The 14920-nt window shown below is 35.5% G+C and overlaps 1 protein-coding gene and 1 long non-coding RNA gene across 5 annotated transcripts in view; one reads left to right on the forward strand and one right to left on the reverse strand.

Annotated features, from left to right (window-relative positions):
- The window catches only part of LOC147874805 (uncharacterized), a 180933-nt gene extending 171605 nt beyond the window's left edge, over window positions 1–9328 (reverse strand). Inside the window, exon 1 of the long non-coding RNA XR_015533630.1 lies at window positions 9226–9328. This is a non-coding gene — a long non-coding RNA (uncharacterized LOC147874805). The remainder of the gene's footprint in view (window positions 1–9225) is intronic.
- LOC110837575 (5'-3' exonuclease PLD3) overlaps window positions 1–14920 on the forward strand; it is a 27563-nt gene continuing 12643 nt past the window's right edge. The window contains exons 1-6 of one of the 4 annotated variants that reach the window (XM_022079849.2): window positions 1–226; window positions 3140–3484; window positions 9285–9412; window positions 10522–10671; window positions 12038–12221; window positions 14250–14384. In XM_022079849.2, coding sequence (XP_021935541.1) covers window positions 3161–3484; window positions 9285–9412; window positions 10522–10671; window positions 12038–12221; window positions 14250–14384 — 921 coding nt within the window. In that variant the 5' untranslated portion in view covers window positions 1–226; window positions 3140–3160. Of the gene's footprint in view, window positions 227–3139; window positions 3485–8878; window positions 9024–9065; window positions 9172–9284; window positions 9413–10521; window positions 10672–12037; window positions 12222–14249; window positions 14385–14920 lie in introns of those variants that run through there. The other 3 variants (XM_022079847.2, XM_022079850.2, XM_022079851.2) reach the window with 3 other exon arrangements.

Below are 14920 nucleotides of genomic sequence, written 5' to 3' on the forward strand. Positions count from 1 at the left end.
AGCAGGATGAATACAAACAGGTGATGGTGGCTCCTTCAAACATCTGAGACATAACAAAACTACCAACACTCATTGGCTTCTGTTTCTAAATTCGGTTCTGATGCAGGAAGAAAGTGTAAGATAGTTCCAGCCTAAGCGTCGTTGTTTTAAAAATGAATTCAACATGAGAAGATTCTGATTGTTTAAAAACATCATATATCGCAGCTACAGAAACTGCATCTCACAGGTAAGAATAAAAAATGTGTTCCTCCTTCCCGAATTATTCTTGAGGTATTCAGATATAAGTCTAATATTTCATGTTACATTGGTCTCTGTCGCCCTTCCAAGGCCGAGTGGTTTTAAGCCGCTGCGAATTTTCGTAATTATATTCCTATCAATTTGTATTCCAGTACGTTATTTACTTTTGGAAGGAAAGAGTAAGAGTCAATGGATGTTATTATTGAACCTAAAGTTATATTTAATGAGAATTACGAGGGCTAAAAATTTAGCACGCGAGGCATTTGTAAACATAATAAAAACACTTTCGATACCATAAAAGGCAAGAAACTTCTTAATCTTCTGAACTAATATAAGCTTCTCAAAAAGGGAACTCCGCAGATCAAGTGAGTAAAGTAATTAATACTGTATATTCCGTTTAATTGGGTCATCGGTTAATCGGGGCAGCCATTTATTTGGGACAAATCTTAAAGAACAAACCTTTTTAACTCTTTACGTGGAACTTCGCGTAATTAGGGCAACCGCTTAATTGGGCCCAAGTGTTCTAGTCCCAATATGCCCCAATTAACCGGAATCCACTGTATTCCATTAAATAATCACGGTCGAAGCACGTGTATTAACAGCCGATTGAACGTCGTTACAGATCTGGTTATGAATTAAATAAAGCCGACCCTGTCATAATTTTACAAAGAGGCATGATCGAAGGTTCTGTCTGTCACAAGCAATATTGCCACAAAACACGATTCTAATAATATGTCATCCATGCGCCGTTCTCAAGTCACGCAAGCATAGTGCATTTTAGTCAAATGATACAACCTCATAAGATGTCATACAGAACATAATGAAAAAAGCACGCATAAGGACAACGAAATGATCATCTTGAAACAGCCTGCTTTTAAGATTAAGTCTTTATGTTATCTGTAAATAAAGCGTTTAAAGTAAGCGGATTCTGTTTAGCTTTTGTTTCTTTCTGTATGCCTATCTCCTTTCAGTTCATAAACTACTTGACGGTTTTCGAATGTACGTGCATGGTATTGACTGTCAGACGTAAAAGGGCGATTTTCAGATGAATCCCTATCTGTCAAACGTAACCCTGCTGCACATGAAGCTCAAATAATATTTTATTCGTTATCTTAAAAAAATATTATCCTACAAAAAACCTTTACGTGTCAGAAAGTAATATTCACATTGAGACCGTCAACTTTGACCCATATTTCATTTCCTTCGATAGACATGTAGTAAATATTTAACGAAATACGAAGAAAGATAAGAATCTTATCATAATTATCATAGATTATATATAACGGCTCTACATAAGGTAATGTTCATTTCACCACTTTGCTCTATCACCAACATCACTGGCGCTAAATATACGTGTAATTTACGGAATATCAAAGGCTGATTCCGAGGACTCTGAATGTAGAAATTAAGAGCACACAAAATTCCGGAAATGCTAACATGCAGTTCAGAATGTTTTGTCTTTCTGTCTGCTATTTAAGAAAAGCAAGTATTAAAGATTAGTAGTACTTTAAGTTTGTTTCAGAGGTTTTTGCTGCCTCCATCATTAGGGCGATGACAATGGTAAACTTCTACCAGACTACACGGCGCTACAACCCGGAAAAGAGTTAAGATTTTTTCCGCTGTTGCTTATATTTGGTTCCTCGCGTTAAGGGAAGCGAATAGATGGAAACTGTTTGAGATTAAAGAAGCTTTAGGAAAATATTTGGACCTAAGTGGGGTGAAATGATAGGAGTGTGAAGAACTGCATAACGGCGAGTTTTACAATTTGTAGTCTTCACCAAATATTACGAGGCAATGAATTTGTTGATTAGCTGAGCATCTCAAGAAATACGCCCAAATCTGCTCAACGGTTTAGTTACAGTCAATAATTAATTTCTGTCCCACATTGCCTAGTTCGTTGCGTTTTTCAGTTGTCCATTAAGTATTTAACGTTGAAAAATTGACGTTATTAGGTCCATTCAAAATGTATTTAAATGTACTTTCTTTAAGTCGTGTTTTTGAGGTTTAATGTTACCTTAGTTTGTAGAATGTACATTTTGTTGTGTGAATCTGGCAACAATGGGAAATCAACCCAAGCTTCAGTCTCTTTGGCCGTGGCTTTAGATACATCCATTTAAACTGAAGAAAACAGTTTCAAATTTATGTGAAAGGAGAGTACCACTATATTTTCTTTCGTGTACTTTATGTACGCCACTTAACTCACGTCATATAAACAGGCCTATCCATTAGGAAATTTCTATAGTCGCTGTCATGCTTTTAATAGTTTATTTAATCGACTAGCAGGCCGCGAGCGCTTATTATCGAACTCAACATGCACACATCCACGTAAGCCTACGACAAAAAATGTCATATTGATTCTGAGTATGCAGAAAGTAGATTTGTTTAAAATAAGAGTAGCATTAGGTATTGTTGTTGTGTGCAGTGAAAAATTCAGCAGAAAGAGTAACATTGTGCTGTATAGTGTAGTAAAATGTACACATGTTTTCCGTGTGTGTTAGTTTCTATTTCGCAAAATTGGTTTGTATATATGATCTATTATTGCTAAACAAATGCATTGTTTAAATCCAATAACAATGAACATGGTAAGAAAATATATTTCATTGTATTAAGTGACTTATTCGCCATATAAAAATGCGTCATAAATGCTGTAGACCTAAATGAGATACATTTTTGATTATATAACAATTCCCATTGATAATAAGAATTTTTTAGAAGATTAATAGAGGTGTTTTTAAACTTCGTATGAGGTACGCGTTGGCTCGATAAAAATAAAGATTAAAATCTGACTTCGATTAGGCCTGCATTATTTGTAATAGTCGTCTCTATCAGATAATCAGCGTGTGGTGGTTTCGGAAGTACAAAACATCTGTGATGTGACAAAGGTGTGCTACAATTTAATTAGTCTGATTTCAGAATAATTCAAATGGCCTTCCCATGGTCCAGCATTATTGGATTAGGGAAACCAAAGTCTCATTCAGACGGCAATGAATCAGAACCAAGAAACCTGCAAGATGGTTTGCGGCAGATCGGGACGCAAGCGTGGCATATTCTAGTCCATGCAAATAACAACAACATTAGCACATACGAAGATGATGAATATAAACAAAAAGAATGTATCAGAAGTCTGGTTGAAATCGCCACAACCAGCGACAGAACATCGAGGCAAGATCAACAGATGGTGATGCTAATACCCCGCACTGCCTCCAGACTCGCTCCGATAAAAAGGAGTAAAACCTCCAAATTAAACGTGAGTACATTGTTATTATTGTTGTTATTATTATCATAATACTGTCCTTCCTTGTTTTGCCATCTTCGGGGTCTACATTTGTTGTTGAAGTCAGCAGGAACATGTGTCTCAAACCATCCAAGCGTGTTGATTTATATGGAATTCCATCACAAATAATTAACCAGTAAGCCAGTTGGAACTATATGTTCTACCTGCTTCAGCAATCAATAATTCTTCATTTTTATTAGTTGATTTTGCATTATTCTCGATTTAACCAGAGATATTTTCCTTAAACAGCTTTAACAAATAGATATTTTAAATGGTAAAGTGTGGTGCTTTCTTTCCGGTACAGATTGGATTATTAAATATTATTTAGACGAGTTTCAGCTTCAAAGGTTTAAAGGTCGTTCTGACGTCTTTATCTCATCTTTGAATTCAGCGCAATTTGTTGTAAATTTAGACTGATTTTACATTCGTAATGTAAACTCCACAAGGAAAAAAATCGACTCTGGTTCCGAGCTGCATCGTCTTTTCCGTAAACGCCCCATTTGAAAACTTCGTGCTCTACGCGACGGCTAATAGAGTTAAGCGACCTGTTGAATCTAAAGCTTCTTTTCGAGTAGCAATTAATTGTGCTGTGTGACAGCTGCCGATATGGGATTAGCAAGAGCTGCTGTGTCATCTTCTGCATTGTGATCTAATCTATTATCGAGTAACATAATCTTATTGAAATCATAGTAAATAAGTTCGTTTTTTAACAAAATGCCGATCTACATGCTGAAACATTCGGAATCATAGGCTGAATTTGTATTTATTCTAGGTCTATTTAACAATTCCTTAAGTTGCTCAGCTTAGATATTGCAAAATGGTGGGATGATTATTGAACAATAAATAGTGAATTTGAAAATATGTGGAAGGAAGAGGCCGTAATCTAAATTATGATATTATATTAGTATTTTCACCTGGTCTGACTGAGGTAACTGGGACAATATATTAAGATAAAGATGACTGTCTTCTAGGTTATTGCGTCGTGTATTCTGGTAAAAATTTAGTGACGTTTCAAAATTGCTTGCAGCCTCTATAATCAGTGCGATGAGTGTCTCAAGGGTCTAGATTTGAACCGGGCTTTCATGAATTTTTATCAAGAGTGTTACCAACTCGACCGAAATGTTCGTCATAGGGTTATTGAACGTGACTGTGCAGAGCAGTGCTTTAAGTTTGCAGACCAGGCTATACCACTTTCTCTTCCGCTTAGGTTTTTTTTTAAATATGTTGAATCACTGAAAATACATACGACACGTAACTTCATTTACGCCTATAATTATATTAGTTTTTAAAATTCGGTCTAACAAAAATTTGGTGCAAGTGCGTCATTCCACCGATTTGGTCCGAGTTTGGTCAAGTATTTTGGGCATTATTTCTTGCGGGCTAACGAATGGATGGACATGAAGTTAACACGTAGTTTTCCAACAACTTTTCGAAAGGCAAGTAATAGCAGGTGTTACGCATTATGCTTTAATTTTAGGCTTCAGCTTTTACGAATAAGATTTTCAGACTGTCTACCTTCTGCGTTTGCTTGTGATAGTAAAAAGTAAAGTAAAGTTTGTCCCACTATACGCCATGTAGGCGTTTGGGGTGAGTGGAGGTATAGCTCCTCTCTTCCTTGATCTCGGCACTAGATGGGGGTGAGTGGTCAGCATCACGCCCCGGCCGGCTTTACCCCCGGGAAAAGACCCCCAATACCCATTGTAGAGGAGGCTGGGTGGGCCCCAGAGCCGGTCTGGACGCAGAGGCTAGAGGAAAAAATCCTCTGCCCCCGTCGGGGATCGAACCCCGGCCGTCCAGCCCGTAGCTAGTCACTATACTGGCTGAGCTATCCCGGCTCATTTGCTTATGACAGTATTGTCAAAAATAAATATTTTGTCGCCCAAATAATCGCACCTCGTGACAAAATTTTCCCATCTAATATTATTCCGACATGATAAAAGCTTAGAATGCATGCCTTGCACAGGTATTTTGTATTTGTTTTCCCCATACCATTTATTTCCCTTCACAATTTTGCCGGTGGCGGTCTTTTGTGAAAACGGTAATGAAACTTCGCTTTCCATAGATGCGGATTTTTTTTACTAGTTTGGTGTGTTATTCGTTTCTCTAAAAATACTCTGTTCTATGGCGTTCTTTAGTTAGTTACTTAGTAGTCGTCATTGAACAATGGTTAAGTATATATTCGAAACAGTACGTATTAATATACATGGCACAGTAATTGAAAGAAGCAAAAGTTTTAAAACTGTAATGTCCCTGCTGCTACTAAAAACATGTTCCAAGTTCTACATTTAGCTCTAATTAATTATTTATCAAGCGCTGTGGCTCACACTGACACGCACAGTTTGTAGAGCCTGTCTTCATTTGATATAAAATAGTCGTCAGTGTGCGGCGTGCTATTGGGGCAGAAATAGAACCCTCGTCGACATTGAATAGTCCCAAAAGAGTGAATTCAATCCGCCCATTATTGAGTTCACCAGTCGAGTGCTAACTTCAGTCATAGCGATTATTCAAATGGACTGAGCGTATTAAAAACCTAAGCAAAATACTTTCGTCGTTTATTTGAGATGTTTAACCACTTCATAATAGTTGGTAAGCTGACTCAGTTTTAATAGGTTTAAGAAAATTTGTAGCATAACTCTTCGTTCGCGTCTGTTTGGTAACTACAGAGAGCGAGAGTTTTATTGCCTTCAACAAACCTGTAGCTGTTAGAATAGCTTTTGTTTTACTACCAAATAATTTGCAATGTTCTTTAACAATGCGTAAATTATTTAAACATATTTATCTCTTGACTAGAGTAATATTTTAAGTGGACGTGTGATCGTAATGAGAAGCTCCATAATTTGTTCTCTTTGCCAGATATTATTAGGATAGACATATCAAGGAGGATGAGATGGGCGGAGCATGTAGCAAGCAGAAATGAGACAAGAGATGTGTAGAAGACTTTGGTTAAGATCTATCATGATATTATCCTCCCACCTAAGCCAAAGTCTTAGAATGGTCTTTTTCCTTCAGTGTCAGAGGTTGTGGACTAGATTCATCTGACTCAGAATATGGACCAGTTGAATGCTCTTGTAAAAAGCGTGATGAAACGTTGTGTTCCATAAAATATGGCGAATTTTTTGACTAGCTGCGCGTACTATTGTTTTCTCGAGAAGGATTTATGGAGTGTGTGAGTTATGTGTTCAAATGCCTCACTCCGAATGGGGTTTTTCAGACCATGGTTAACAATACTCGAAGTTCTGGCGGAGGTGAATATGCCAATTATGATAATCTGATTCGTGATCAGCGTCTTCAGTTTGGCAAAAGTTTGTGTAAAAGAAACTTTATAATAAATGTTCTTTTAGACACGTTTCTAGGAACTTAATTCCAAAACAACAATGTAAAAGTTTCAGCACAGACAAGTACCGCCGCCGATTGTCGCATCTGAAAGTTTCAAAACTGCTTTTCATAAATTTAAGACATGAGGCTTTCACGGCGACTGAATGCAATGAAACCTCGGCTAATCCCAGTGACATGGGAAGAACACCTGAACACCTGTTTCTTTCCTTAATAGCTTTGTCTCAGGCTGTTGAGATCAGGGACTATGGCGTTAAAGATAAAAAAAAATCTGAATAGGGAACAATGTTGCATGATTTTCCTGCACCTGAAACCCAACAAGGATCTACGTGGATATATTTGGACAATTCTTACTTTCTTAACTCACGCACTAATTTATCCAACATAGAAATTGTAAAAAAACTGATTATTTCAGGGGAGATGAATGTTTCGTAAAAGTTATCACATATGTTTGTGTTAATATGTCTGAGTAATGAGTGTCTTTTTTAGTGGTAAACAGACTGACGCCGTACTTAATGAGGTGGGAGCGACTATGAACCCTAGTGGCACAGGATTGTCTGTCATTATACGTGACTGAAAGTTTACAAAGCAAGGTCGCCTGAATATTCATACCGTTCGATATTGTAGTAACGCACGCATGGACAAAAATCGATTCATAAATATACAGAGGAAAAGAGACGATTACTTGTGACACATTCACTTCAGCGAACAGTGTTCCAGAGCGGTACGTAATTTGTTTTGGTGACAGCCACGGATAAGGATTAGAGGTTATGCTAAACCCAGTTTCAGTGGAACAGAGAAGATTGGTCAGCGTCTCTTTGATTAAGTGGCTGAGTGATTGTGGGTGACAGATGTTAACAGTTACAAACAGTCGTAACACAAAAAGAAACTGCATTCTCGTTAAGAGAAAGGAGTAATATCTTAAAAATTACCTTAAAAGTACCACGTGATATTCCAATGGAAATCTATATGTATTAGTGAGTATAACATTTAATTTTCAAACCAACAGTCGCTGTACGGCCCTTGCCGCGCACAAAGATTGCGAATTTGAATTCCGCGTGATACATGAAATCTTATTAGGGGATCTTAGAGTGGATTTTGAGATTTCGGGTTATCACGGCGGCGAATATGAAAAGGTTGTCTTTTGGGTATTTGCGCCGTGCAGTCTGGCGATAATGGAGGCAGAAAGCACCTCTGAAAGTCGGTAAAATTCTATCAGACTACACGATGCAGCAACCCAGAAGACAGCCATCTTCTTAGGGTGAATTGATCCCTTAGGAATGTTTGTGAACTCGTATTTGTACGTGCGATAAATGAACATCGAAATTGTAAAATGTAAAAAAATGCATTCGTAAATGTAGAACGCACTCCTTTGTTTCTTTCTTGTCTCAATTCTTGTTGTTCCATCAAAATGCATTTGAACTAAACAGGCTGATTATGGTCATATTTATGAAACACGTGTTTTGTATCCACACGTTTGAGCATAGCTCTACGTGGCGTCACAACTCCGGAAGCCATCATCCTCAATTAAATTGTCTTTTAATGTGACTGTTTAAAATGTCCTTTATATTCCAAGCGCTACAGGGACATTCACTGCATTCTGTTATATTAGCTCCAGCACGGAGTCAGTATGTATGGCTGTACAACGTTCAGATTAAATTAATAATCGCTTTATGGCGAATTTTAAAAATTTCTTTCTGTGGCCTTGTGTGGAGCATATTTCATAACAGGTTCGCAATTAAATTAAAAATACGAAGGAAACTGAGAAAGTGTTCCAGTATATTAAGATCGGAAGTTAGGAGTAAACTCTATAAAAATGGGCAGCTCTTTTCATTATTTAAAAATTTGGTCCAAATTGAGTACTATCTCAAAAACAAATACTTTGGAAAACGTCACAGACTGACTCTGTGTTTTCTTTATAACATGAAGAAGACACGTATTATTATAACGGTAATTCTCAATGCATTTTTGATATTTCCGCAAATTTCTCCGTGTGTGCTACCATCTGTTGTTTACATTGGAACTTATCTGTGATGGAAGGTCTGCCCAGCATCATATACTATATATATACTCGCGAATTCTAGACAAGAACTTCGGTGGTTTTATCTGTGGTGGTAAAGGAGTAAGATAACATCATTTTAAGCATTAATTTGTGTGAAGGATGGTACAGTTAGGAAAGGTAAAACACGAGTATCTGTCTTTGTTAATTTGTAAGTTTATGTGTGAGTGGAACTATTCCTTCTCTACCCCACACGTCTTCATGACGTGGTGCTTAGATAAGGTGTCAAGTGTGAGGTTAGACGTATTTGTATATGAAAATGATACAGGTGATTCAAATTATATGTAACAAGCATGCATACAACAGAAAATGTGTCACATACCCTAAAAGATTTGGAGACTGGTTTGTAGACACTTATTTATGTTCACTTGTTTGCTCCAGCAAGCTGTAAAGAAGAGCAGTGGTAGCAGAATTGATGGTGCCACAGAAGACACAGAGTTTGAACTGTGGGATTCGCGGTTTATGCTCCGCGGGGACCATGAGCCAGAAATTGGCTACAACCATGCCAGGTAAGCTTCAGTTTAACTGTACCCTCAACACAATGTTACAGTTCGTTAAGTATCTGGACTGACATCTCAATTTTTTTAAGTTACTTGTATTTTGCTTAGAAGAAATTTATTTTTCTTCTTATAAGAAAATTCCACAATTATGTTGCATACATGAGTTTTTCTTTGTAGAGTTGTTAGAGAATGTAATATTCGTGTTTCAAAGATGATGAGGCAAGATTGACAGTGGGTTTGTTTGTGTCTGTCTGATTAACTGCAGTGTGTTATGAACCAATCATTTATAACACCTTGACATATTACATGAGATTTGAGGTTTTCATGGCAGTGAAGATGTTGATGTTCTTCTGGGAAGTAAAATTCAGCCGGTATTTAGACGGTATTTCTCCAAAATATTGGTATCTGGCTACATGGTGTTCCTACCCAGTAGAAGATAAGCACTGTAATATTGTTTTCATATTAAATAGGAAGGATCAGATTGAGTATTTTGCACTTCAGTTTTGTCACTGCTTGAGAAATTTCACACATAAGAACTGTTCAAGTTACATAGGATATTAACACACTTTTCTACATGTTTAATAAACAGCTTGTTTAATTGTATGCCTTCAAGTCAAGAAACCAAGAATTGTATGTTAGAATATATACAGAAATTGGTGACTTGTTGATGCAAATATGGGTTTATAAATCTGGTCTCCTCTTTATATATAATAAAGGAAGATGGTGTCGTATATTCTTTTAAGATCTACTTGTTAGTTTGTAGAGAATTTTACTTTTTTTGAGACTCTTATATTCAGTTTGTGATTGCACAAGATGTAATTAAATAAGATATGCACAGTGAAATGTTAATAAAAATAATTTAAAATACATTGTATCATTAATTATGCATCTCTGATATTATGAGGTTACTTAAGAGAAGCAAATTCATACAAACAGTTCTGAGCATACATAATTATTCAGATGATATCTCATTCAGTTACAAAACTGTACATTTATTACACATGGTGATGTGGCATATATAATTTTTACTCATGCTGTTATTTATTTAGGTTTATAAATTATTCTTTTTTATAATAAGTAGATTGTAGTGTGTAACCACATGAATTCACCTCTTTTAGGTGGGGTCCCCGCGGATGGTGTAAGCCTTCATGCATCCCTATAACAATCATACTGATTCTTATTGTGCTGGTAGTGCTTCTTCCATTGATGGAACAAAAGGAAGTTGATTATGCTAAGTCTTCTTCAATATCCTGTCCTCAGACTTGCAGGTATGAACAAGATAAGATAGTAAACTATTTAAATATATCTTTAATTACATGCTCAAATGTACAGTCTGCATCTCAGACTAGATTTAGGTAACAAAATATAAGTAAACTGCATGTTAGCTGTCTTGCACAAAGAAAAATTTGAGACATATTAAATTAGGAAAAACTGGCTGGTTGCAGAACTAGGATATTTTTATTTAACCTTTTTCATATGGAAATAGAGGATCTGCTTGCTATAACCTGCAGTGAGTTCTTTCACAGAATATATCACGTTAATCACAATCCAACAACTTACTGCTGGTGAAGAAAGTCTCACATTAACTGGGAAATTAAGTATGAGGAGAGCTAATAAATTCTTTTGAAGTGGCAGAGTTTAAATACTTGGTAATGACTGTGATAAATCAGTTATGTTTTTAATTAAATTAACATGAGCTTGCATCCAAGAAATTGTTACTATTATTATTCAGTTGATATTAATTTATCTTCCTGTGTCCTTTCTAAAAGTGTAAAGATTAATTTTATAATTTTATCTGTTGTATCATGGGTGCAAATCTTGGTCCCTTACTGTAAAGGAAGAATGTAGATTGAAGGTGCCTGAGAATAGATAAGAGAGGAAGTAATAGAAGAATGAGTAAGTAATAGGAGAATGAGGAAGATTACATAGTGATACGCATTCATAATTTTATCATGTCAGATAATGTTAGTAGAGTGATTAAATTAAATGTAGGATGCTTGGGACATGTAGCATACACAGAAGAGATGAGTAGTGCTTACAAAATTGTATACAACTTAAAGGGAAGGGATTACTTGAGAAACCTATGCATAAGTGGGAAAATAATATTAGAACATATGTGAAACAAACAGGGTGTGATGGTGTGAAGTGGATATAACTGGTTCAGGTTAAGGTATGATGGTGGACTTTTGTTCTACTCTGTTGTAAATCTTAGACTCCATAAAAGCAGGAAAGTTCTTGATCAGCTGAGCAAACGTTAACTTTTCAAGAAATGTTATGCCGTTGTGTTAGTTCGTTATGATCTTTTCTTTTTGTTTTGCTTGTATCTCATTTAAATAAAACAATTATTGATGGAAAGAGAGGGAAAATAAAACCACATTTGATTGAGTGCGTGGAGGGAGATATTAATCTGTTTGCTGAAGTTAAGATCTAATAGGAAGACCTTTGGGGTAAAATTGATTAGTCCATCAAACTTTACATGCAAATAACTTGTACAAGTGACATCAGATATCTGTAGAAAGTATCTAACATACTCATAAGATGTTTTATGCATATATTACATACCTTTTTGTACAAAAGTGATTAGATTTTGATATAAGCTACCTGTTATTTTACACTTTCATGCTTTTACCATAGATTCAGCCTTGTGGAGAGCATACCAGAAGGTTTAACTTATCCAAATAGCACTGTAATACATCCATCAACCCATGATGTTTGGTTTGGCCTCATCAAGTTGGCACAACATTCAATTGAAATTGGTTCATTCTACTGGACACTACGCAGTGCTGACGTCACTCCGGGAGACCCCTCTTCACAGAAAGTAAGTACTTGAATCTTGTTATTAACAGAAGGAAGTTATGAAAAATGTGCACGCATATCAATTCTGGCTTCTTCACCAGAATCTGACATGTGACCCTCTGAATGGCATCAATGACTTCAGAGCTGTATTGTGGCTGAATAGCTTTTACCTCTTTTCTTTTGAGATTAAAACAAAGGTAGAGGCACTTTTTATTTTAATTTCCAGTGAACTGTAATTTACTGTTTATAATAATTACATGGAAATAACTAAACAAGATGAAAAGTTTTAATTATAAGTTTCAGTGTAACACATATCTAATATAGCAGTATCTGATAATTACATGTTTTGGCATCTCATTCCATGTTCAGGTAATTTTCAACTGTTTGCTATTTATCAGTGTTTGGTTTAATACTACAATCTCTGTTTTCTTTTTATCTGTTAGTATTAACTAATTTGTTTTGTGTCTAAGTCAGTCACAATATTATGTACACTTAGTAATATAACTATCTCAGGTATAATTTTTAATGCAGTAATGAGCTTCTCTTAAATTATAACAGTTACCTAACCATGTCTACAAACTGTAAACACATTATTTCCCTATTTATGTATCCTGCCTTTAATTTCAAGGTTACTGTAATATTTATGTGACAGTTTAGTTTTGCTTTTACATACCTGCTATTTTATATGCACGTGTATTATGTTCATGTGTTTTAATAACATTTTGCTCTGTGTTGATCCAAACAGGATAATTACTATTATGAGCTACATAAAAAATATTTTATTGAACATTCTTCTAAACATTTGTGTGATGTGTTTCCTATTCAGAGTGGTATGAAACACAGAAATACTATGTCAGCATTGCTCTTTAACTTTACTTTAGAATGTGCGATTATGAATGTAAAAAAATGGAAGTGAATGATATATATATTAGCTTCTGTTCTATGCAGATGATGTTAATATACTGGCCAAAAACATAAATATCACAGAGAATAACATAGAATCTTTTAGATGCTAGAAACACATTTTGCCTAGAATTAAATGTAGATAAAACCTACTATATTTTAATTTCCTGTTACGAGACTGGAGGACAAAATCATAAAGGTAGCTAATAAATCCGTCAAGTGTATGGCAAATTTAAATTATTAAAATTTGCAGCTGTAATTTACCTTTTATTTTGTGTAGATATGAAACTTGGTCTTTTACATTAAGGGAAGAACCCATATTAAGGGTTTTTGAGAACAGAGTGCTGTGGACATATGGGTCTAGGAAGAATGAAGTGACAGGAGGCTGAAGAAAAGTAAATAATGAGATGCTTTGTAATTTGTACTCTTTGCTCTGTAATTAGTAGGAAGATTAAATGAAGGAAGGTGAGTTGGGCAGGACATGTAGAACAAAAAGGCAAGATGAGACTTGGGCATAAATATAAGGACAATTTTAAAATAAGGGTAGAGGGTGAGGACTGAATTCACCTGGCTCAGGATAGGAACTTGTGAACATGGTGTCAGAACTTCTGCTATATGAAGGATGACTAATTGAGTGACTATCATCTTATTAAGACCAACTCTGGTCCGTGGAGTAAGTTATTATTCCATGTGTTGATTGGTGTATTTCTTCCAGTGCTTGGTTTCTTGTTAAGGTCACATTCACCTGATATTACTGTTCCTATGCTTGCTTGTCATTCTTGTATTTGTTCCTTAGGCTTACTAATTTCTTACCATATGTTCAGACATCTTTTGTTTATAAGACTGAAAAATGTTTTACATAAAATGTGTACAACTAGTGTGATAAATATCTGATGTAAATACACTTTCTGTATTAATGTCATGGCACGAGACATATCTGTTTTTATAGTAAAATTACTTTTTCATGCATAGCAGAAATGTACAAAAACATTTGTACATTTAAGATAATAGCTACAGTTTGTTTTAGCATGAAAATGTTGAACTTTTAGTTTACATCTTTTATCATCTTGTTTATAAATCCATTTCAGTGTGAATTCTGTGTAATAGGTGATTACTTTTATATTTTATACAACCCTTTCTTATGCAGGGCGAAGAAATTTTTCAAGCCCTTTTGACATCAGGAATGGAGAAGAAGGTAAACATACGTATTGCTCAGAACTTCCCTTCACAGTCACAGTCTGCTCTGGATACAGAGATACTTGCCAAGAAGGGTGCTGCAGAGGTATATTACTTATTTTCCATTTTATTAAGTTGCACCCAACAATTTTCGTTACAATCATTAACACACGGGTAACAATGGTAAATCACAGGAGATGAAAATGTCCATTTTTTGTGTGTGGTCTTATCTGTTAAATTATAATTCAACTTATTTGGAAGGTTATGACTAGTCTACCTGTAACTTGAATTCACATTTGAGAATGGCATATTTCTGTACAGAATACTGAAGTGTTCTGTTGAAGTTGATGGCAGCACTGTGCATAGTGATGACATGCCATATGATACTTTGAACAGTTTTTGTAACATGTTTTGTTATTAAGTAACACATTATTTGAGTTCCTTATTGAAATTTTGTGAAACTTTCATTGAAGCCCTTAGTTCTGGCATGTCTTTATCTTTATTTTGAATTGCCATGACTTCTTAACATTTAAAAATTAAACTCATATTAACAGGACTGTTACTAAAAATCACTTTTTTAATATGCCTGTGAATTTTGGAAGACACCCCCTGAATCACCCTGTGCATGATTGTTTGTGTAGA

The sequence above is a fragment of the Zootermopsis nevadensis genome, unplaced genomic scaffold (assembly GCF_977971745.1).
Source record: "Zootermopsis nevadensis isolate Lab colony 2312 unplaced genomic scaffold, Znev_1.0 Znev_ptg000004l, whole genome shotgun sequence".
In the NCBI taxonomy this organism is placed as follows: Eukaryota; Metazoa; Arthropoda; class Insecta; order Blattodea; family Termopsidae; genus Zootermopsis; species Zootermopsis nevadensis.